Raw genomic sequence first — 23,769 nt, 5'->3', positions numbered from 1 at the left:
CTGCTGCCCTGACCCCAGGACGTCCTCCGTGGGGACTTCCGCTGCCCGCCGGGTAACCCTGGCTCTGCCGCTGGATGGCCCCGCGTGCCGTCAGCCCCAAGTCTGCCCATCTCTGGAGTGGGGGTCCATCGCCATAGAGGGAGAGAATGTTCTATAGGCAGCACGTGGCCTGGTACCCGGCAGCCACAGGGCCCTCGCCAGCAGGTAGGACAGGAAGGTCATCGTTAAAATGTCCCCACTTATTCTGCTAACTCCGTGTTTTGCGACTGGAAGCCAAAGGATCCAGCCAAGACATAGACCACTTGGATTTTAAGATCGGGGTGGAGCCCAAAGACTCCCCGCCTTTCACAGTCATCCTCGTGGCCTCGTCCAGACAGGAGAAGGCAGCGTGGACCAGTGACATCAGCCAGGTGAGCAGGGCGCCTGCTCCTGGAAGCCCATGGTCTCTTCGTGCCTAAGCTGATTTGGGACGTGGGGGCAGCTCTAACAGAAAAGGCTCTAATGGAAAAGATGCAAGTGTCCTCTGGGTCCAGCGACGGCCACGGCTGAGGCCCAGGTCCCCTCCCGTTGGCAGAGCGTGGGCAGGAAATCCCTGGCACCAAGGTCATGCCCTATGGTGATTTTTTAAACTCCAGATTCTTGAGCTCCCCTGAGTCCCCGCAGACTTCCCAGATGTGAATCTCTGGCACCTGGAATCTGTCTTTTAGCACCTGCCCCAGGCCATTGGCACGCACAGAAAAGTCTGAGCACCACAACTCCAGGGTGCTGGACATCAGAGCTAGAGAGAGAGGAAGGGCCCCACAAGGCCTAGTGTCAGCTATGCAGAGAGGAGGGTTACCTGCAACTTCACCTGCACGAGCGCTGAGGTCGTGCACCCCACTGGGAGCAGCTCACTGGAAAGGGCAGGTTTCCCAGGGACCCCTGAGCAGACCCAGAGGGCAGAGGGCACCCAGGACCAGGGCAGAGATGTGAGTCTGGAACAGCCTGTCTGTGGCCCCAGGCTTCAGGACAGGCCTTCCCCGGGTAAGCACAGCCCTGCTGTCCCCACAGCAGAGGAGCTCCTCTGAGGCCTGCCCTCCGCAGTGTGGCTGAGCATGCTGGGGAGCAGCCGACCATGAAGCTGGGCCTTCCCTCCACTCGGGGCTCCGGTCTCTCTAACGGTGGGCCCCCCCAGATTTTGATGCCCCATTCCTGGGCTGCCCCAAGTGCTCACCGCCCCCCCAGCCCTCCGGCCTAGTGCCCATCTCGAAATGCTGGGGGCAGGTCGGGGTCCCATGTAGCAGGCGTCTGCTCATTCTGACTTATGTCCTCAGAGCTCCCTGTGTGCCCCAGAGAAAGCTGGAAGAGCAGAAACTAGGAGACAGTGCTGATGCCCATGGGCATCCAGCCCCCCCCCCACCGCCCCGCACCTGACCTTCCCCGGGGCCCTCTGACGCCTCGGGGGAGCCCAGGCCAGAGCCAGGCACCCTGCATCCGCGGTTGCTGGTAGGACCAGAGCTGGAGATAGCCCCAGGGCTGTGGGTTGGAGATGCCGGGCTGGGAACACAAGGAACCAGAACATTCTTCTGACAGACCCCCACCCCCACCCCGAAGAACCAGGGGCCTAGGCTTGATGGGACACTGGTCCCCAGCAGACGACTGGGCCTCCCCGGCCACATTCTGGTGATGATGCGCTGCCCCAGCATGTGCATCCTCAAAACCAGGAGACTCAGGTGCGCCCCTGCCCTCATGCCCAGAAGCAGCCCTCCTGCGGCAAAGATATAAAGGCTTGGGGTGGGGGCGGGGTGAGGGGGCTAGGGGAAAGGAGAGCCCCCCACCATAGGACGTATCCTTTCGTTTGGGTGGGTCCTTCTTATTTGAAGTGGAATGTGGAGTTTGAGCTTTCAGAGGCTGAATAAACACAGGCATGTCCTCCCGGGTGGGGTTTGCGGCCTTATCACGTAGCCGTGGGCTGAATGGAGGCTCTAGTGTGTGGGAATGTGCGCGGGGGCATGGGGGCCCTGCTAGGTCAGCCTCTAGGAAAGCCACCCTGTGACCCCGGAGGACCTGACCTTGCCCTTCACCCAGACCCCAGAGGTCAACAACAGGGTGGCCAGGTCAGCACCTCCCTTTGCCAGTGACCCAGCCAAGTAGGGCCTGTTATCCCCACTTCCGAGTTAGGGACGTGAGGCTCAGGGAGGTCAGGTGAGTCCCCAAAAGGTCACTGAGGCAGGAGGTGGCTTCGGTCCATGTGAAGGAAGCTGCGGCCACCCTGCCCTTGCCAGCATGAGGATCCCTCATCAGGTGGGCTGCAAGCCGCTCCCTCGAATGGCTACTGCAGCCCCGGGGTGGCAGGATGGCAGCCAAGGCTCTGACCCAGGGCTCTGACCCGGGGCCCCCTCTGCTTCCAGTGTGTGGATAACATCCGGTGCAATGGGCTCATGATGAACGCCTTTGAGGAGAACTCCAAGGTCACTGTGCCACAGATGATCAAGTAAGTGCGCTGATGCCCACAGGCTTGGCCGCCGTCCAGACACGGCCCCACGGCCACAGCGACAGCAAGGGCTTCCAAGGCACCGGGCCACGTCTCCGGGGCTTGGGGGTGTCTGTCCACTGGTTTAAGTTAACGCCTATTTGAATGAGGGCTCCGGCTTAGTGTTTATTGTTTTAAAACGTGGATTTTTGTGGTCAGCTGTTTAAACGATAACAGGAGTGAAGCTTTATGCATTTATTTTCATAACTATTTGTTTTTCCTGATTACAAAATGAGAACACTACAAATACACAGGCTCTGGGTCCACCGTGTCTGAACGACCGCGGGGACCGGTCCACTGAGCATGCGGCCGGAGCTCCAGGCTGCTCTGCCTTCCTGCTCCCCATCCTCCCACCCTCCTTCCTGCTCTCCACCGCCCTCCACCATCCTTCCTGCCCCAACCCTGCACCCAGGCAGGGGCAGGGGCAGCCGGCTGGCTCTCTGGCCTCTATCCGAACCTCTGACCTCAGAAACTGCTGATGCTGCGTGAACTGTGCCGGGACCCACATCTCACCAGGCCATGTAAGCCAAAGACACCTGAGTGACCTGCTGCTCTGATGCTTCAAGGGGGTGCCCCAGGGAGCAGCAGGTGCATCGTTCACCGGGTATGTGAAGGTGCCCACCTGGCGCCTCAGTGAGGACAGGTCCGGAGAGGCCTAGACAGGGTCACGCACACAAGCTCTCTGAAGCTTCTGGATGCGATGGCGAGGTATCGTTCTGCCCTGTGAATGTGCTGGGTCCGGCCAGGACTGGCAGGTTTGGAAGGAAGACCTGGTCCCCAGCTCCCGCTCTCACCTGTAAGTGGGAGAGGGTGATGCTCTCTTCCAGTTTCCTGGGTTTGTTCTCCCATTTGGGGGTAGGTGGAGGTTGCATTTGTGGTTTTTGTTTTCTGTACAAAGAGCTGGCGTCATTTTTGTGGTTGAGGGCGATGCCTCAGACGACCCATTCCGGGAAGTTTACTGAATGAAGTCCAGCCTCACAAGGCCCATCTCCGTGGCACCAAGGTGCATCCTGAGCAGACCCTGCCGGCTTGAGCCCAGGCCGCAGGAGTGAGAACCTGGCTGAATTCTCATGGCCCCAGGGCAGCAGCTAGCACCCCGTCTTTCTTGGGTGCAGAGAGGCATAGGGATATTTGTTTTAACGAGCAAATTAAAATCACACGTGGAATTACAGGGAAGCATGTGGTAGGTGCCCACTCTCATTTTCTGCTGAGGACGTATCATCAAGGTAACAAAAGTGAGCAAGGCATCACCTGTGAAGGAAAAATAGCGAGTTTTAAACTCTGACAGTGACAGAGTAAAGAGAACGTCCAAACCAAAGTGACCGCGCCTAGGACCCACTGCCCCCAGGGGCAGGGTCACGGCTCATGCCATATGCAGCGTCCTCCTCCTCCCGTGAGGCTGTGGATTATGCCCCAAGTCACCCTTCTGACGGGGAGTGAGTGGGGACCGAGGGCCTGGCTGGATAGCCAGTGACGAGGGGTCACCCCCTGTATCTGTGCCCACCAGCTTCTGAGTTCCGGGCACAGTCCCCATGTCAGACAGAGTCAGGACTGTCCTGATTCGGGGCTTGCAGTACAAGGAGGCACGAAGTCCCCTGCTGCCTCCCTGACGCAGGGAGTCCAGGTGCTCTGGAGTGTGGACACTGGTAGACACGGACCAGAGAAGGGTCTGGCGCCATGCACAGAGCTGAGGGCCCCAGTGTGTGGCCTCAAGGACCCAAGGACTCGCCTGGAGATGGGATGTGCTTGGACCTCTCGTCCAGAAGTGGACAAGTGTGAAGAGAGAAGCAGGGCTGAGCCTCCAGTCAGGAAGCACCAGGGTCGTGCAGGACTGAAGACCACTTCTTGCAGGGCCGACAAATGTCTGGCCCAGGACCCGGAACTCGTGGTGGATGCTCCTCGTGGACTACAACCCTCTTGTAGGCCAGGCTGTGTGGGAATCATCGGAGCTCATGCCCTCTCAGCACACTCTCCTGGGTTGCAGATGGGACCTGAAGTCCAGGACAGGTTTGCACAGTGGGACAGAGGCCCTGTGACTGCCGATGATGACAGCCTGCTTGGAGCAGAGGAGACGGGACCAGGCTGTGTCCAGCCTTCTCTGCCTGTCTAGACACAGGAGGAGCCCAAAGAGAAGGTGCGCAAAGCAAACAGCTGCCAGAGCGTGTCCGCAGTCCCCATTAGGCTGCCGGGCCTGGGCTGGACACACAGGGGTCTGGCATGGGAGGTGTCAGTGTTCCTGGGACAGCCTGGACACTGCGACTGGAGTGCTCCCCGCCTGCAGACACGTCTCCTGCTCATTCATTCTCCTGCTTTTCTTTCATTCTGGCGCCCACATCTCTCCTTCCTCTGGAGGCTCCTGGCACCTTGCCAGGTCCCTCTGTGCACAGCTACCTCGTCCCTCGTGGGCTTAGCTGCTGTCGTTGCTGGAGCTGGGACAGTTTCTCAGGTGCTGTCGGGGCATCACACCACTGACTCCAAAGCGCCTAGGCCACTGGCTCCTCTGATGCCAGTCTTGTAGTTGGCTCCCAGTAAATCTTTGTGATCTCAGATCATTGTGTGTTTTCCTGAGTCCTGGAAGAAACACAAAGCCAAATTATCTAAAGCGTCTGAGTCATGCAGCAACGTTTCCCTGGAAGGGGTTCAGGAAGGTCCATCCAAACTGCTCTGTGGCTTTTCCAGACTTTTCTCACCCTGAGAAGGAATCCCCGCTGCCCTGCTCATGGAAGGCACTCGATAAAGGTGGTTTGCTTTCCCATGAATGTCTCAAACCCCAGGGCTGTGTCCAGAGAAGGCCCTGAAAGGGCAGCATCTGCACCCCTGGACAGGTGACCCCCCAGGAGACACCATTTACTACCCACACAAACGGAGCATCGCAGTCTGCTCTAGGTCCCAGAGGTCACTCACTTTATTAAATACCTGCGGAAGCCTATGAGGCAGGCCTTACTGTGTCCATGTTACAGATCAGGAAGGGAAGGCCGGGAGAATTAGCACCGTGTCTCAGACACGTGGGACATGACAGTGACAGGTGTCAGTTGAAACCGTGTGTTCTGACCCCAAGCTCTGGTTCTTCCAACTAGACCACAGACACTGCACCTGTTGCTGCCATGACAGCCATTATGAGCCGAATTCGTCTATCTTTACATGCTTTTCCCCCTGAAAGCTCATTTTGATAAGATTTCCAAGCTTATCTTTTCAGTAACATCGTTTATTTATTTGCTTATTCTATATCCTTCTGATCGTGTCCCAGGACACAAAAGAGGCTTAAGGCAGCCTAGTGCCCGTATGTGAGAGCTGCCCAATAAAGTACCACTGCCGGTGTGTCGGGATGAAGGGCAAACACAACAGAGAGAAGAGAAAGAAATCGAAACCCCGGGAGGTGGGGGTAAGCACGTTTGCTGTGGCCCCTGCTGGGGTCAGCGCCACACTGAACTCCAGGCTGCTCGGCAGCCACGCCAAAACGGAAACCGTGATTCAGGGATTCATGACGTCCTGAAGGGCAAAACCACAGCTGCTCAAGTCAGGATGGAGCCACGCTGTGAGAGGGACAGAGCACCGCACCCACCCACCCACCCCCTCCCGTGGCCAGCGCCCAGGGCACTGTGTGTGGGACCACTGTCAGGGCTGCTGGTTCCCACTGCACCTGGAGATGCCCCCGACCTCAAGCTCCCCCACCTCGGAGAGGCATGTAGCAGTGCAGCCCTTCAGTCAGGTCCTTAGATCCCTGGGACCTGGTCAGTCACCTGTCCTAGACGTGCTGCCCCCAGATCAATGTGGAAGGTCCCAGAAGAGTCAGGTTGCTCCGTCTGGACTCCCACGCCATGCAGAAATCACTGTGGCCAGGGACGCAGGGCTCTGGAAGGTCCAGTCCGGGATACCTGCCAAACTCCAAGGGTCTCACCTTAGTCAAGTACCTGAGGTCCAACCATCAGCACTGGCTGAAGACAGACCCTAATTCTTCAGTAGGCAGCCAGGGGGAGGTCAGGGGAGCATGACCTGCCCTGCAGAGGCTGGCAAGGTGAGCCACTCAGGGCTGGAGGGTCCTAACCAGTGACATGGCAAGCTGGCCTCATCGGAGTGGCTCTCTAGCCATGGGGGTGCTGAGGGTGGGAGGCATCCCTGGTCAGAGAAAGTAGGAGGATTATCAGGCTCTTGAGGCCAGAACACAGCAATTCATGTGTGATTCCTTGTGTGGCTCTTGATTGTGGTTTGTGAGCTCATTTTCCAGGGGGATTTATCGGAGAATATGTTGCAGGGCGTGGATGAGCTGTGCCCTGGGATTGCCATAGCCTGGGCCCTCCCCTCACACTGTCAGGGGCTCCTAGACCACAGCCTGTGTGCGCCTGTACCTCGAAGCCATGGAAAGAGCAGACAGTGCACCCAAGCGTGCTCTGTGTTCCGTCCTCTTCCCCTCCCCCCCCCACACCCAGAGCCTGGGCTCCATCTCCCTCTCCCAGGTAGACCTTCTGAGGCCACCACCCGGGCCTCCACCTTCTATGGAGGCCTCACTCCAACACCCCCTCCCTAAGGCCCCGAGGCCTTGTCCTTCCCCGTGGAAACCCCAGACACTCCATGTCCACCAGCAGCTGATGCCCAGAGACGTGTCAAGCAGCAGCTGGTTTTCCAAATTCTCTTCCTGTTTGGCCCCAAGGATTTCCCTTGGAGCTTCTTTGTACCTACTCGGTTTTTGCTGAGACATAATTTGTGTAACACAAAACTCAGTTTTTTAATGTGTGTGGTTCGGTGGACTTTGTGCATCACAATGCTGCACGAACATCACCACTGCCTGATTGCATCATCCCAAATCCCCGTGCGTGTTAGCGGTCAGTTCCTCATCCCCGGGCAGTCAGCTGCCTACTTTCTGTGTCTGGAGACTTGGCTGTTGGGACATTTAGTATAAATGAAGTCCTATGATACGCAGACGGTTTCTGGATTCCCTTGCTTGGCATGTTCTCAAGACCCACCGTGCTGGAGCCCTTCCCCACACACCCTGTGCCCTGTGCCCTGTCACAGCTGCGCAACCCTCCACGTGTGGACAGACCTCCCCCCGCCGGCTGTTCTCTCACCAGCAGGTGGACCCCAGGGTCGCCTCTGCTTTGGGGCAATGACAAATCGCAGAGCTGTGAACATCTGTGGCCAGATTTCCCTGTAATCCTGTCTTAGCGACATTATTTGTAAGTTCATTACGTTTTGTCAAGAATTTTTAGGAGTTCTGTGTCGGGTATGTGAGACCTAGAACCAGCGTCCCATTCTTGCTCAGTGTCGTTCCCCCAGGCTGTCCTCGTCCCCATAGTCGGCCGCCCGCCCGTCCAGCCACCTGACCTTGGCGGCTGCGCGCCGGGGAGACTGGGACCGGGGAGGAGGCAGCCGTGGCTCGCGAGTTCAGACCCCACCTCCCCGTGGCCGTCCCTCCCTCCGCAGATCCGACGCCTCCTTGTACTGCGATGATGTAGACATTCGCTTCAGCAAGACCATGAACTCGTGCAAAGTGCTGCAGATCCGGTACGCCAGCGTGGGGCGGCTGCTGGAACGGCTCACGGACCTGCGCTTCCTGAGCATCGACTTCCTCAACACGTTCCTGCACTCGTACCGCGTCTTCACCACGGCCGTCGTGGTCCTGGACAAGCTCATCACCATCTACAGGAAGCCCATCAGCGCCATCCCCGCCAGGTGGGCAGTGCCGCCTCCTCCCGACAGGCACCTCCCGACCTTCCAGGCTGGGAGAGGAGCGAGCTTGGCGTGCAGGGGCTTGCAGAGCCTGTGACCTGAGTTGGGGGGCGGCGTGGGGCACCCCAGGAACCAGGCAGCCCCTCTGCAAGGGTAGAGAGGGTGGACTGGCCCAGGCATCTCTGCCTGCAGGCCCTCAGGGGGGATGGAGTTTCGAGGGAACACCCCCCTGCCCTCCCTGCCCTCACCTCTCTCAGTTGTCCCCAGAGGGCAGCACTTCCCCACCTTCCGGTTCAGAAAGCAGGGGTGAGGGAGGAATAACGGGAGGCTGGGAGGGTGGACAGAAGGATACAGAGAGGCAAAGACCCTCAGCCCTTCCCTGCTGGGACCCCACCCTGCTCCAGAGAGAAAGGGCACCCTGTTCGGCCCCCAGGGGCTGGCACAGCCAGCCAGGACCCACAGAGGCTGGAGACCCGCCCCAGGGGCCCTGGACGTCCGGGGTGAGTGGGGGCAGGAGCCAGGGCCCTGGGCCATCCAGTACACGTGCAGCCCCGTGTGTGAGCCCGGACAGCGGGCAGGGTGGCACTGGCCCTCACTCTGCTTTTCCTCCTGCACTCCTCGCTGCCCTGCTCCAACCGCTGTTCAACTGCCCACCCCCAGCTCTGGCCAAGCCTCGAGGGGCCCGGTGGGTCACCGTGAGCCCTGGGCCCCTGCCAGGTGAGAACCCGAAGGGTCAGCCCAGGAGCCAGCCCAGAGTGGCAGAGTCAGTAGGGCTTTGCAGACGGGCCAGCCACAGTCCCACCGCTGGGCACCAGCCTCTTAGCCCAGCCCTTACCCCACTTCACCTGGTAGTTACCCCAGTGGGGGCAGTACGGAGAGGCATGGCGGGGAGTGACCCCAGGTGTGACCCAGGCATGCCTGCAGTGCAGCTGAGATGCACAGGGAAGGCTGCTGTGGATTGTCATCAGCACAGCGAGGCCAAATCCCGAGAGCTGCCCTGTGGTCTGCCAAGTTCAGGGCCCAGGACCCGAGGGACCTCACAGCTCCAGGGAGGACTTGTCAGGAAGTGGGAGGGACCAGCAGGGGCCTTCCTTTTCTGCCCAGACCTCTGCCATGGACAGGCCGGCCCACCCCAAACCTCAGAGCCCCCACCGAATGCCCCTCACCCTGGGGTGAGACGGGGCAGGAGCCTCAGCGCTAGGGCTACGGGAGCAGAGCAGATGTCCTACTGGCTCCCCGTGGCCACTGGGCAGCCACACTGGTCCCAAATGAGAGCCCAAGATGTGAGGAGGGGCCACAAGGCCTGGTGGCTCTAAGCACCCTCTTCCCCCCGACACCTCTGCTGCCAGAGCAGCCACCTGCCCGAGTGCACCCCCGTGTCCCCACTTCCTCAGCCTGGCCACTCCAGCACTCACTGCCTACCTGCTCTGGCCTCACCAGGGCAGGGCAGGGCAGAGCTGTCTCTCTCCTCTGACCCTCTGAAACCTCGGCAGCCAGCTTTCCAGGGGCCCCGAGAGAGCTGGACAGACCCCCATCTAGGCTGGGTTCACACGTGGAGAAGGAGTCTATTCCCAGGGGCCCAGAGAAGGCCTGTCCTCTGCAGAACACAGACCCGGTCCACACGTCTGAGTGTATTATCACATGCATGTCAGCCGCCTCCAGCCTGGCCCTGCGGCGTGGGCCCCGGTGTGAGGAGGTAGGGGCACAACCAGGATTGCTGGGAGACCCCGCCTTCCACCCCTGCCCCAGGCTTGCCCTGAGTCTGGTCGAGCGCCCTGGTGACAGGCAGAGGACTTGGGGTTTGGAGCCGGGCGGTGTCCTGTCTCTGAGCCTCAGCCTCCCCATCCATAAGCACCCTCAGGACCTGTGTGAGGTCGAGGTGGGGCGTCCATAGGCTCAGCGTGCCCTGGAAGGCCATGCCCCTGCCCAGACCACAAGATGGGACACTTACTTGCACATGCAGACCTGTGGCCACACCATGTCATCACACTGCCCCTTGGCCCTGTGTCCACTCAAACGCACCTGCTCAGAGGATTGGCCCAGGTACCAGGCGTCCCAAGAATGGCACTTGAAACTGGCCTCGATTCCTAGGGTGTCAAGGACACAACCAGCCAGAGTGGGCAAAGGAAGTGTTTTCCCTGCAACCCTTGCAATCCTAGCAAAACACCAGGGATGTTTCCCAATGAAGTGTCCCCCAAAAGCAATATTGGGAAGTTTCCAACTCAGGGTGCAACGTATCCACCGAAGGGCTTGCACAATGCAGAATTCAGCAGGGAATCAGGACAAAGTCGTCCTGACCTGGCAGAGGCCAGATCCGAGCTGAGCGAAGGCCCGAGGCCGAGGGGGTCAGGCTCCTCGATTCAAATCAGTGGTTCTGCTCCCAGCGGTGAGGCTGTGCCCCCCACCCAGTAGCACCTGTCTGCTCACAGCTTCTGTTTCCATGAATCACGCCCTGGGGTCTGTTTCTGCACTGCAGCTTCTCCCAGGCGGCTGTTCAAGAAATGCGTCCAGGCGAGCGGTGCCGGGTGGGGATCAGTCACAAGGTGGCCCCCTATGTCCTGCTGCCCCCGGAGCCCCAGCGGACACAGAGAGCCCCCTGGCCTGGGAGGCCAGCCAGGCCCATGCTGACCCTTGGTCTCTGCCTCCGCCCACCCCACAGATCACTAGAGCTCTTATTCGCCAGCGGCCAGAACAACAAGCTTCTGTATGGTGACCCTCCCAAGTCCCCGCGCGCCACACGCAAGTTCTCCTCGCCGCCACCCCTGTCCATCACCAAGACGTCGTCCCCCAGCCGCCGGCGGAAGCTGTCGCTGAACATCCCCATCATCACGGGCGGCAAGGCCCTGGACCTGGCCGCCCTCAGCTGCAGCTCCAACGGCTACACCAGCCTGTACTCGGCCGTGTCCCCTTTCAGCAAGGCCACGCTGGACACCAGCAAGCTCTTCGTATCTAGCAGCTTTGCCAACAAGATTCCAGACGAAGGTGAAACGGCCACTGAGAAGCCCGAAGAGCCCGTGGCTCTCAGCAAGCAGAGTGAGTGGATGTGCGGGCCAAGCCATCCCCTTGGCCCCAGGCCCCGCCAGGCTGCCCCAGGGCAAGAGGGCTTGGGGGTCCCAGCGGATGGTGGTGGCGGGCAGAGTCTGGGCAGGAGGTGGCCACACACGTGCGAGCCCAGCCTGCAGGGACCCCACAGCATCTGATGAGCGATTCTGTGGTCAGGTGCCTAACAATGCCACTTTGTCGTGCATCCCCCGGGTCTGTCTGTCTGTGGGGCGGGTCCTTGACCTGGCCCCTGGCAGGCCCGGGAGAGAAGAGGCCACCAGACCTAGCTTCTTCACGCTGAGATTCACGGTGCGGCCAAGCAACACGGCCACACATGAACGTGGGGATGTCTGATGTACTGTGTTCAAGGGATGTTCGAGGAGCACCAGAGGTGGGCTGGGGACACTGTTTGCAGAGTCAGAGTAGGCTTTCTGGGGTCCCAGGAAATCTAGATTTTCACCAGAAGGAAGGGAGCACAGTGGAGCAGGCAGGACCAGAGCAGGGTAGAGCATGGTGTGATCAGGACAGCCGGCACTCGGTGTGGGGACAGCACGGAGACCAGGAGGGACAGGCTGCAAACTCCCTACTCTCCGTGCTCCTGACTGTTCCAGAGGGCGTCTCTTTGGATGGTCGGTCCATTCTCTTAGTTCAGCTCAGGACACATCCTGGGCACCCCAGGTGCAGTGTGCATGCATGTGTGTGAATGCATGCACACACACATGCACACAGAAGCACACACCCCAGGCCCTGAGGGAGAGGCCTTTGGAACGACATTGAGGTCGGTCAGGATTTCTCCTCTGTGCGTCAAGGGGAGGGGAGGCAGGGAGCCCCGCCAACAGGAACGGCTGGGGAGGAAACCCAGTGAGTGACCCATGTCCCCTAGTGACATTTCACCATGACACATACAATAAACAGGTGATGTGCGCACCCAAGTTTGTCACCAAGGGAACAGCCCCAAATGCCAACCTGTGGGTGCAAAGGACGGTAAACCATATGACCTAAACCCACCATGAATCCGCGCTTGTCACATTCTGAAATTTCATACAAGACGGTCCTGAAATGTGGTCTCATACAGGGCTTCTCGGCCAGTGATCAAGGGGCCCGAGAACCCGTGTAATTGTGCACCAAATTGTGTGTGCACGTGTGTGTGCAAACATTCGTTTCTGAAGAGAAGGTGTGTCTGGATCTCAAAACAGTGTAATTTCACTCACTTTCCAGTTAAGGAAACTGAGGATCAGATAGATTAAGAGCTTTGGACCAAGAGCTCACTTTTAACATAACTCGTCCCTTTTTCCCAAAGTGCATAAACCACGAGTCTCCCAAGGTTGGGCAGACTGCAAGTTATCGCTAAAACCAGGACCCTTTTTATAGTGACCAGAGAGGCATGAGACCACAGGGGCAAAGCAGGACTTCCCAGGCAGGGGGCGCAGGTGGTCACCCTAATGAAGATGCTTCACGCACTTGCACACACATGAAACACGCGCGCCCATGCACACATGCACTCAACATATACACGTGTTCACATGCACACGTGCTTGAACATGCACTCCTATTTAGACTGCACATGTGCGCATGCACTTGCATTCACACATGTACACATGCATACACACATGCCCATGCACTCATATTTAGATGTGTACACACACATGTATGTGTGCACTTGTATTCATGGGCATACACATGCACACATGCACACTCATTCACATGCACACTGCGCAAACATGTATACACGGACACACTCATTCACATGCACACATGCACACACACAGCGAGGGGTCTCAGGGCACAGCACCTCACTACTCAGGGTGTGGTCCATGACCTGCCACATGGGTATCCCCTGGGGGCACATGAAGGCTGTGCAACCCCCTGGACTCCCAAGTCAACACCTGCGTCCTGATGAGGTCCCAGATGTGCCCCTTTAGGTCTGAGAAGCCTGGGGAGGAAAAAGCCATCTTGGAGACTCATGGCCCCTGTTGGCACAGGCCCCACGGCAAATAAAGCTGTCATGCCGTCATCGCAGGTCAATCCCAAACCTGCTGTGATCTGCTTCAATAAATTATAGGCCTGAATGTTTAAACGAATGACTCCTGGAGACGTGGCATATTTCTTCTCTCCCCCAGGCTCAGAAGTCTCCGTGAGGGAAGAGTCCGATAACGATCAAACCCAGAGTGACGACGGGGACACTGAGGCGTCCCCAACCAAATCGCCAACGACGCCAAAGTCGGTCAAAAGCAAAAATTCCTCAGGTACAGCTCAGCACTCAGAAGTGACACACAGATTCCCAGAGGTCACGGGAGGCCCGGGCCAGGGAGGGCAGCAAGTCACGCTGAGCACAGGCTGGTGGGCGTCCCCATCGCGAGACCAGTGACCCCGAGTGCAGGGCCACTGCCATGAGTCACGGCCCGAGGGCAACGGCGGGGCCCAGGCATTAGCTGCCCCTCTGTAGCCTAGTCACCCCAACCCTAGACCGGATGGTGCCACCAACGCAGGAGGGCAGGAGGTTCATGGGTAACCAGGCTCAGGTATTTGCTGAGCCCTGGGCTGGGTCCATCCGTGGTCGGGCAGCTCCGTGGAGCAGCCAGGTGGTTTCTGGTTATGGAAAGAGGAAGGACACTGACAGTGGCTCCTCCACAGCCCCTCGCAGTGGCTCCCAGTGCCCAGGGCAGGGCAGGCACTCTGGCTCACCTCCCGGGTGGCCCTTCCTGCCTCCAGTCCGCGGACCAGGTACAGCCAGAGTCCCAAATCCCCAGGCTGTCCAGGCCTTCCAGGGAGACCCCATGAGTCCCAGGGCCGCCCAGTCGTGGGCGCCAAGTATCAGAAATAAGTTCTGAGTTTTCAAAATAAATCCCTTGCCTGCTACAGCGTAAGTGCTGTTACTTCATCCTGAGTGTGGATTTCCGTCCAGAGACGTACAGGATGACAGGATAGGTTTCCAGAGTCAGGTTCTCCAGCTTTGACTGCTGAAAACGAAGTGTTATTTAGCACGGACGACCCATGGCGGGCGTGTAGCATTTCACGCAACACTAATACTCATGTCTGTAACCTTGACACCCTCTGAGGTAGGTGTTAACGTCCCCGTTGCCCAGAGGCGCAGAGACTCGGGAGGGTAACTAGTTCACCCGAGGCCACACAGCTAGCTGGGGCGGGCAGCGCGTGGAGGGCAGGGCCCAGCCCACCCCTGGGCCCGGGAGCCCATCGCTGGGAATTACTGACGCGGGACACTGGACATTCATTCGCAGTAGGCGGAGAGCGTAAGGGATCACGCGATGCCGTCCGCAGGCAGCCAGGCCCCCCAGAGCGCGGGGGTAAAAGAACAGCAGAGGTGGACGGGGCAGCGGGCTGGGGACTTCCTGTGCACCAGCAGCAGCTCAGCGGAGAAGGGGGGGCTTTCCCTGCCCCGAGACCACCCTGGGGGTGGCACGCCCCCTCCAGGCCCTGAGCAGGGGAGCGGCCCCACCTCCGCCTGCTAAGCCCTTGGCAGGGGGGGCAGTGAAGACAGGCTGTCCCCTTGAGGCTGCTCCGGAGGGAACCCCTGGTTTCTAAGAGCCACAGGTGGGACCAGAGAGCCTGAGGGTCACTTTCATTCCCTGCACAGAGTTCCCCCTCTTCTCCTACAACAACGGGGTGGTCATGACCTCGTGTCGGGAGCTGGACAACACGCGCAGCGCCCTGTCCGCGGCCTCTGCCTTTGCCATAGCCACGGCGGGAGCCAACGAGGGCACCCCAAACAAAGAGAAGTACCGGAGGATGTCCCTGGCCAGCACAGGTACACGGGAGGGGTCCGCTCATGGCCCTGTCCGGGCTCAGCCCAGCTGCACTCGGCAGCGACGGGCACCTGTCCCGTCTGGGTGCCCGGGGTTCACTGCCCCCACCTTGAGCAGTGCTGACCCCCCACCAGCCTGCTTACTCAGTAAAGCCCCCAGCCCGCAGCACCCACCCCTGCATGGCACTGGTCCTGTGGTGGGGTGCAGCGGGGGCCCCAGGACCAGAGCTTCCAGTAGCGGAGGCGGAGGCAGGTGCACTGCGTCCAGAGAGGCCATGGCCTCTATCCTCACCACTCACCCCCTGAGGCTGGTGGCTGGGTGTCTTCCTGCCCCTGCCCGGTGCCACCCACCCCCAGCCACGGCCACAGCCCTGCATACCCCAACGAGAGCCGAGCTTGGCTTTTTGCCCTCATGTCCCCCCGACCCCTGTGCCACCAGGGTTTCCCCCTGACCAGAGGAACGGGGACAAGGAGTTCGTGATCCGCAGAGCGGCCACCAACCGCGTCCTGAACGTGCTCCGCCACTGGGTCTCCAAACACTCACAGGTGGGTGGGAGGCCCCAGCGCCAGCCGCCCCCCCCCCCGCCCCGGGAGCCATTGCCAGGACAACACAGAGCAGGACATCAGGGCAGCAGAGGGAAAGGCCCAGGCCAGCCATCCAGCACTCCCAAAAGGGGCTGCCCCAGGGCCTCACTGGGGACATCCCAGGGGACAGGAGCCTGTGTCCCTCCCTCCAGCTCTGTCTGCGCCCCCAGGGCGCTGGCCTTGGGGCACAGCCAGCCAGGGATGACCCTTACCCTCACCCAGGGTGTTACCCCTGAGGGTCTTTAGGCCCCCCTGGTGCCTAGCTACGCAACCAGGGAAAAGGAAGACAAGGCAGCCAGCCTCCATGGGCAGAAACAAACTCCAGCCTCCACGTATGGCTGGACAAGGACCAGGCAGCCAGGGCACAGTGACCAGAGCCACCATGTCTTCCCCGCAGGACTTTGAGACCAATGACGAGCTGCGATGCAAGGTGATCAGCTTCCTGGAGGAGGTCATGCACGACCCAGAGCTGCTGACCCAGGAGAGGAAGGCTGCGGCCAACATTATCAGGTGGGGGCACCTGGCTGAGCTCAGCAGGAGGCCCAGGGGGGCAGAGAGGGGGTGGGGGTCAGGCTCTGCCTCCACGGACAGGCAGCTGGGAAAAGCCCTTCCCACAGGCTGGCTTCAGGCAGGTATGTGGGGGGAGGAGCCCCTAGTGGCAGGGGTGGGGAGGGCGTGCACCCCGCTTCTGCAGATGCCCCCCCAGCAGCTGGGCCATGTGTCCTTCCTCCCTCCCCCAACCTGACCTCCTTGAGGGGGAGCCTGGTCTCCTCTCCGTTTACAGCCACCAGCTCCCGTCCACACCACCCTCTGTGGCAGCTGCTGGCGCCCAGGCTGTCCAATCTCAGGGTCAGAGGGAATGTAAAGTTCAGCTTCTCGGCCACATAAGCCACGCGGCGCCAGCAGCTGTACTCGCGGTCTGACCCGGGCAGGTCCCCTCCCTCGGCCTCCGTTTTCTGCCCCGTAAAATGGGTGAGCAACACCTGTCCAAGAGCCGTGGTGAGGCAGGGGTGAGGTCAGCTGCAGTGTCTGCAGCTCAGCGTGGGGCTGTCGGGCACAGGGCCGCTGTCCCCCCACCACTGTCACTTGGCTGACCTGGACCATCCCCCCAAGCCTTGCCTGGGTGCCGGGGCTCAGGGTCAGGCTCATTCTCCCTGCTTCTAGCCCCCCACCCATAGGCACCCTTTGTGACCCAGACTGGCAACCACTTCCTGCCCGGAGTTGGAGTCTCCAGCCTTCCTCCACCTGGACGTCCACCTTGCTTCCCACAGCCCCGGCTCGGGCCCATCAGCCCCTGGGCTCAGAGTCCACGGGGCCTTTCAGGCTCCCCTCACCTTCAGCACCCACGGCCCCCACACATGCATCCACACCCACATACCAGCAACACAAACACACGCACATGCACCTGGTCGCACGCATACACACAGCTGTACATATGCACACACACACGGATATACACCTGAAACATGCACATACACCTGCACACATGCACACACAGTCGCACACATACATGCACACATGCACACATGCAAATAACACATGCACACACGCACTTGCACACATACACCCATACACCTGCACACAAACGCAGCCGCACGTGCGTACACACACCCAGCCTCACACACACAGCCGGCCCCCATGGTCCTATCCCTCCCTCAGGAATGCACAGAGCCCCAGGCCCCACTGACCAGGCCCCTCAGCTCGGGAGCTTGATCTGGACGCTGCCTCTGGTGCCGTGAAGAGCGCAGCCTGGTATCGGGTGGCCCTGCTTGGAATGGCATGCACACCGTAGCCAGCTGTGGCACCCTGGGCCAGACGTTCTCTGTGTGACCATCACCTCGCCATAAGTTTAACTAAAAGTGCCATCTGCAGGGTGGACATCCAGGGGTCTGTGTCTATCCACCCAGGCCCTGCGGGCCCCAGGCCTCATCCTCTGCCCCAGGGGTCATGCTGCTGTCACATCAGGGACGAAGCACTGTGGCCGATTCAAAGTCCACCCTCACTCCCCACCACGGCCTGGTGTGCACCCTGCACCCCCAGGCCATGCCACCTCCTTCCCCCCACACGCAGGCCACCTCTGGGCCTCCCCACCTCCTCTGTTTCTCCATGTCTGGGAGGCTCCGCAGAACTCCTGCCCACTCTGCCGTCCAGGCCTGGGGTTCCTTCTTCCTTCTGTCGTTCCACACACGTCAGAGCAGTGGCCACAGGACCACCCGTGCTGCTGCCCGAGCACCAGGTGTGGACAGACCAGAAGTCAGCCTGCCCTCAGGGGCTCCTGGCCTGGGGTGGGGGGGTGTAGTGGGAGCCAAGCGTGCACACTGCCTCCCCAAAGCCTGGAGACAAGGGCTTGAGGGAGCCCCAGGAGGAGGCCTCGCCCAGCCAGGAGGGCCAGGGAGCTGATCCCGATGGTCAGACCGTCAGGGAGACGTCCGTGGTGCAGGAGAGTGCAGAGGCAGAGGTGGGGCAGCCCACGGGAGCCTGCCACGTGCTTGATGGCTCCAGTGGGCACGGGGAGGGGGACCGCCGAGCTGAGGCCAGGTTCAGACTGCACACGGCTCACCGTGCCATCTCGCCCCCTAGGACTCTGACCCAGGAGGACCCAGGGGACAACCAGATCACACTGGAGGAGATCACGCAGATGGTGAGCCAGGCCTCCCAGGGCCCCAAAATCACTGCTCAGGCCACTGACCAGGCAGGTCCCTCCCGTATGGGTTCCCCGGGGCAGCCGGAACAGAGCAGCAGGAATGTGTCCGGTCCTGGTCCTGGAGGCCTGGCATTCGAAGTAAGGTGTTGGTGGAGCCATGCTCCCCTGGCCACCTCAGGGGACGGGCCTTCCTGCCTCTTCTAGCTTCCGGTAGCCTCAGAGAGTCCTGGGCTGTGGCCGTGAATCTCTGATCTCTGTTTCCCTGTTCTGGGCCATCCACACCGCTGCACGTCTCTGCATCACCTCCCCCATGCACGTCTGCCCTGTGTCCCCCTCATCATACAGACACCAGTGCCTCTGGAGTGGGGCCCGCCCCATGGACCCCACGTTAACCTGGGCATATCTACAAACACCCTGTTTACAACCATGGTGACGTTCCCAGAAACCAGGGACTCAGACTTCAGCGTGTCTTTTTGGGAGGGAGGGACTTCAACCCGTTACACCCCTGCCTCTCTTTTCCTCATCCTCAGCCCTCTGCCCACAGCTCTCATCCCCCCCACCTCCCCTCCACTCCTGTCCACTCCCCTCCCCTCCCCTGGAGCCGGGTCTCCGGGTAGGGCATATGTGAGGCCCGCACAGGGGAACACGTGCCTACATCATTGGATCATGGGGCCCACATCCTGCCCTCTGAGTGCTGGTGGCCCATTCACATGCAGACACCACACTGACCCTTGGGGCTGGACGCTGGCTCCTTCCTGGGGCCTCCCCGCAGGGGAGCAGTTTCCCAATGGGCTAACTGGAATGTTTAGCCCTTGGGAGCAGGAGAGCCCCTTGTTCCCTGGCAAACATCCTGAAGCTCTTGCAGAACAAAGCACCGCAGGAGCTACCCTCAGCCCTGACTTGTTCCCAGGGCCCCAAGCCTGTGGGGGCACATCCTGTGCAGAGGAGGCCCTAGAGGCCTTACCAGATTGCCCAAGGGCCAAGGGCTTCTCATGGGAAGACCTGGACAGGCCCCAAGATAGGTGGGGGCAGGCATGCTTCCATTCTCTCTTCCAGGGTCGCCTTGTCTCCGGGGTGAGTGCGGGGAGCAGGGTCAGCTGCTCCTGGCCAGGCCTCTCCCCAGCCCGGGCCAGCTGCTGGTCCTCAGGCCTTCAGTCCAGCCATCCTGAGCCCGGGAGAATGGGCTGTGCTGCTCACCTCCTGCAGGGGCTCCCTCCCCATGAGAGCCCTTACCCCCAATCACAGTGGCCTGCTTGGCACCTGCTGCTCCTGCCCCCGTGGCCCCACCGCCTTCTGAGAACTTGTCCCTCCCCGATGCCATCATGTCCCTGTAGTCCTACATGAAGGCCTCTGGCCCAGGGTCAGCATGCCCGGGACCGTGGACACCCCAGTGCACACACTCACAGGCTGCAGCGGGAGGTCCTTCCTCTGCTTCCCTACATTCTGTCCCTGCCTGTCCTGTGGCTGAAGCTCCCTAGAGCAGGGACTGTGTTCTCTGCTGCTTCCGTGTCCAGTGTCTGGCCAGGACCTGCGAGCAGCCCTTTGTGGCTATTTGTTGAAGAAGGGGGGAGGGGGACAGGCAGTCTAGGAGGTGGGCTTGCCCCTTCGATATGGGATGGACCCTGTTCCCTTGTGATCAGTGCAGCTTTGGGGGAGCTCAGCCCAGCCCCTGGGGCCTCTGGGCAGGACAGCTGGCCCCTCTGTGCCCTGTGGCCCGGCTGGAGGCCAGGGGTTGAGCCTCACTCCTGACTCCTCCCTTGTGAACACAGGCCCCTCCCCCATGGACACAGGCCACACCCCTATAGATACAGGCCCCTCCACCAGGGACACAGACCCCTCCCCTGTGGAAGCAGGCCCCTCTCCTGTAGGGGACATGACCAGAGACATGGAAACTCCAAGACAAAGGCCAGACAGCCATTTTCTGGGTCCGCCCCAGGGGGATCACATCTGTGAATTCATACCTGATGATGAGTTTTAAAAGGAAATGTGGAGGCAGTTACCAATGCAGACAGAACCTATAGGGAGGGACAGGTCACTGGGAGCCTGGGAGTCCTAGCCGGGGCTCTGGCACATTTCCTGCCGAGTGACGTGGGCCAGTAGGGTCCTCTGGGAGCCTCTGTTGTCTCATTCCTGAGCCAGGGAAGGTAGCCTCCTGCGAGCTGGCTCGGGGAGCACAGGCTTGCACTGCTCAGGGCACAGCAGATCGTCCCTTCCCTCAGTGCCCTCCCCCAGCCCCCAGAACCTAGGCCAAGATTACAGCAGAGAAGCTGCCAGAAATCCAGGAGGGCCTAATTCAGGACTTAACTCCCCTCAGGCCGAAGGCGTGAAGGCAGAGCCCTTTGAAAACCACTCGGCCCTGGAGATAGCGGAGCAGCTGACCCTGCTGGACCACCTGGTCTTCAAGAAGATCCCTTACGAGTGAGTGGGTGCAGGCACCAGGCCCTCCCCTTGCCACCTCTCCCCCCGCCAGGGACCTGCCTTGATGCATCCCTGGAAGGTGCTAGGCTTCCACAGCCACCTGACTTCTCTGCAGGGGAACAGAAATGTGCATGTGGGCAGGGATGCAGGAGGATCCTCCGTCCTGACCTCACGTTCTGCACACACGCATGCACGCACCCGCACACACATACATGCACACACAGTAAGTATTCCAGAAGCATCTCCAACTCAGTGCTCCTACTCCAGGGTTCTAGAACAGGAGTGTTTATGCAGAAACGAGTGTGTACGTGTGCACACACATGCACCTCAGGAACAGAGTGAGGGCACAGCTCTGGAGTTTGAAGAAGCCCCGAGGCCTGGCATTGCCTCGGTCACCCCCAGGTACTTGCAGTAGTCCCACTGTTTAAATGAGCGCCTACCCCTCCTTCAGCTAACAGCGCAAATGGTGTTCATACACGGCATCGTCACAAGGACACGGCTCTCCCCAACAGGGCACGAAGCCTGGGGTGGTGTTCAGGATCCACGTTTATGTGTAAAGCCGAGGTAAACCTCCTCGTAACTAAGTGTTTTTGTGAGCTTCTAACAACTGTCCGAGAACAGCTTCCCCAAACTGGGATCTCCAGATCTGAGGCCCCGAATCACTGTAGGGCTTTTGGTGTGTCTGCTCTCCCAAAGGCAGCGCCCCCGATGGCTGTCCCCGGCATGGAGGGTGTGGGCATTCCAGGCACCTGCTGGATCTCTGGGGAAAGGCTGGCTCGTTCCTGATGGGCTCCCCTGGGAGGAGAAGCAGAGTCTCACACATGTTCCCCCAAAGTCCTGCCCACAGCAGTCCACCGGGGTCCCTCACCGTCCCTGCCAACACAGCTTCCCTGGGAGGCTCGGATGGCTGTGGGCTCCCCACACAGTCCTCGTCGCCAGAACACACAGCTGGCTGGCTCATAGGCTCCTCACCCCTCTGGCCTTGTCTGCAGACCAGTGTCTGCACAGTGAGTCTGAGGTGCCGGGTGTCCCTGTCAGGAGCGAGATCCAGAACAGGACCTGCTGGAACTTTGCACTCCACAGCAGCTGACACGCCTCCCCACAGAGTCTGTCATCTTGGCCTGGCAGCAGCCCTGTGGGGAAAGTGTGATCTTTGTTCCCATCTCACAGATGAGGCCACTGAGGCCCTGAGCTGGTACAAGCAGAGCTGGCCACATGCCCAGGGTCCCTTCCTCTTGGGGGCTCCGCAGAACCTACTCCCCGAGATGTGAAGGCCTTTCAGAAAGCAGAGAAGTCAAGGCATGGAAGGGAGGGAGGCCGAGCTCATGCACCCTGGGTTCACTTCCCGCAGGGAGTTCTTCGGGCAAGGCTGGATGAAAGTGGAGAAGAACGAGCGGACACCCTACATCATGAAAACCACCAAGCATTTCAATGACGTGAGTATGGGGATGGCAGGGGGCTGGGGCGGGGCGGAGGGGTGGCCTGGGGGGGGGGTGTGCCTCCCTCTCCGGGTTCTTCATCGCTGGACCCTGTGATCTGTCACAATCTCACACCCAGCCTAAGGGATGAAGGCTGTGAGCCCACACTAGACACAGGGAGACCGAAGCTCCTCGGGCCGACGCCTGGGGTCTCCTGGCCATGCCTTCCTCCGCTGCCCACCCCCATGGCTTGAGGACCACCTGTCCCGGCAGCCTCCGCATGGCCACCCGGGCTGCGGCCCCTGCAAGCACAGGGCCGCTCCCAGCCTCTCTGGAACCACGAGGGCACCCTGAGGGGGTCATCCACTGGGGGAAAGACCTTTGATAGCTACAAGCAGGGAGCACATGACTCCACTTGTCTGACCGCCCAGCCGGGGCTCCCTGGCAAACACCCCGCATTGGGGAGGGTCCTGGGCAGCCAGGAGGAAAAGCAGGAGACCCCTCCCCCCCATTCCCCCCATTCCCCATCCCCCCACCCCCTCCACCCTCACCCAGCTCTGCACTGCAGCTTAGGGGAGGAGCCCTATAGGGAACCCAGCAGCAGAACAGCAGGAGCAGGCCTGTGTCCGGCTAGAGGGAGTAAGTGGGGCAGGTAGGCAGGTCCTGGAAACACCATCCCTTGCCCTCCCCACCCCAGTGCATGCCCAGGACCCAGGCGAGCCAAGGGCAAGGCCACAAAGTGAGTACTTGCTGCCTGTTTGCCACATGCCGGGCACTGTGCTGTGGGCTTCGTCATCACCGTCTCATTCCCACTTTATGACTGGCTAAATTTCATCCCCAACGTTACATAGCAGGACAGCCTGCTTTGAACCTACGCAGTCCACCTCCGAGGGCTGCCCTCATCACCACCTGGCATCTGGCCATCTCTCTTAAAATCCACCATTCCTGGCAGACACAGTGTGTGCCTCCCTGATGGAGATGTCCCAGCCTGTAACTGTTTCTAGATCTTTCTCCGGCCCTTTGCCTGTAATTTCTTTGCCTCATTGAGTGGTACTGACTGGGTTCTGCAGCATTGGGGCTTCTTAGGACAGGGAGCTGGAGGCACCAAGGTGCACCCCCCTGCCCATGCCCACCCCTGCTGCCCACACCCTCCCCCTGCTCCCCTCGTACACCACCGCTGCCTGCACCCACACCCTCCCCTCTGCCCACATGCACCTCCTCTGCCTGCAGCCCCTTACAACGGAGCTGAGTGGAAATGTTGGTAGTGAATCTCAGGGGTGGTTCCACGGTGCTTCTCATATCTCCCTGTTTGGGACAATGTTTGTTTCTTTATCAGGTTAAAGAAATTATTTTCCTTGTTAATGGCATTTACCATAGGAATTTTATCTTTTCTCCCCACTGCAAGTATTGAGATGGGCCTACAGTTTACTCCCTTTAATCTGCTGATGTGGTAAATGCCGATTTTTCTCTAACAGTCACACACCCTCTCATTCCAGAAACAAACTAATGTAGTCATGGTATAGTAAACGGGTGCGTGATTTTCCTTCTTGTGTTGTCCATATCTGGGTTTGGTATCAAGATTTTATTCCCTTCATAGAATAAGTTGTAAGATACTCTTTTTTTCTCTATGTTCTGGAAGACTCCACTTAGCTACTCCTTTAAAAAAAAAATCATATAACTTACATGTAAAACTGGTTTTGGGTTCAGTGTTTCTTATGGAAAA

The 23,769-nt window shown here is 59.8% G+C and overlaps 1 protein-coding gene across 1 annotated transcript in view; it reads left to right on the top strand.

The window, feature by feature from the left end:
* The window catches only part of RASGRF1 (Ras protein specific guanine nucleotide releasing factor 1), a 92,873-nt gene that overhangs the window by 53,353 nt on the left and 15,751 nt on the right, over positions 1-23,769 (top strand). The window contains exons 12-22 of the mRNA XM_055326575.1: positions 274-410; positions 2,391-2,473; positions 7,931-8,179; positions 10,836-11,209; positions 13,339-13,464; positions 14,814-14,984; positions 15,421-15,527; positions 15,964-16,076; positions 18,147-18,207; positions 20,525-20,628; positions 21,980-22,064. Coding sequence (XP_055182550.1) covers positions 274-410; positions 2,391-2,473; positions 7,931-8,179; positions 10,836-11,209; positions 13,339-13,464; positions 14,814-14,984; positions 15,421-15,527; positions 15,964-16,076; positions 18,147-18,207; positions 20,525-20,628; positions 21,980-22,064 — 1,610 coding nt within the window. The remainder of the gene's footprint in view (positions 1-273; positions 411-2,390; positions 2,474-7,930; positions 8,180-10,835; positions 11,210-13,338; positions 13,465-14,813; positions 14,985-15,420; positions 15,528-15,963; positions 16,077-18,146; positions 18,208-20,524; positions 20,629-21,979; positions 22,065-23,769) is intronic.

The sequence above is a fragment of the Nyctereutes procyonoides genome, unplaced genomic scaffold, assembly GCF_905146905.1.
Source record: "Nyctereutes procyonoides isolate TBG_1078 unplaced genomic scaffold, NYPRO_anot_genome, whole genome shotgun sequence".
Lineage (NCBI taxonomy): Eukaryota > Metazoa > Chordata > Mammalia > Carnivora > Canidae > Nyctereutes > Nyctereutes procyonoides.
The sequence above is the reverse complement of the archived record's forward strand: the minus strand, read 5'-3'. Positions and strand labels throughout refer to the sequence as shown.